This window comes from Apaloderma vittatum, unplaced genomic scaffold, assembly GCF_000703405.1.
Source record: "Apaloderma vittatum isolate BGI_N311 unplaced genomic scaffold, ASM70340v1 scaffold29799, whole genome shotgun sequence".
Classification (NCBI taxonomy): domain Eukaryota; kingdom Metazoa; phylum Chordata; class Aves; order Trogoniformes; family Trogonidae; genus Apaloderma; species Apaloderma vittatum.
This window is the reverse complement of record NW_009735057.1, coordinates 386-637: the sequence shown is the minus strand read 5'-3', so window position 1 is coordinate 637 and position 252 is coordinate 386. Positions and strand designations below refer to the sequence as shown.

The 252-nt window shown below is 61.9% G+C and overlaps 1 protein-coding gene across 1 annotated transcript in view; it reads right to left on the bottom strand.

Annotated features, from left to right (window-relative positions):
- The window catches only part of DHODH (dihydroorotate dehydrogenase (quinone)), a gene marked incomplete at its 3' end in the record, with an annotated part of 2,150 nt that overhangs the window by 1,520 nt on the left and 378 nt on the right, over positions 1–252 (bottom strand). Inside the window, exon 2 of the mRNA XM_009876480.1 lies at positions 1–72. Coding sequence (XP_009874782.1) covers positions 1–72 — 72 coding nt within the window. The remainder of the gene's footprint in view (positions 73–252) is intronic.

Genomic DNA, 252 nt, shown 5'->3' with positions numbered 1-252 from the left:
CAGCCGTGTAGTCAGCCGCAGCATCGGCAGAGCTCTTGTTCTTGCCCAGGTTGATTCCAAGGGGCATCCCGGCTGGAAAACAGACAGAGCTGAAGCAGCTCAGCAGGATCAACCACCATCCGAGGGGCCAGAGCACCTGACGAGGGAGGCCCCAGTACCAGCTAAAGCCAAGACGGGGATATGCAGCCCATGTGTTTCACAGGGGTGGGCCTGGGACTGTCCCGCCGCCACAGGGGCATTGCCCGAGCTGCA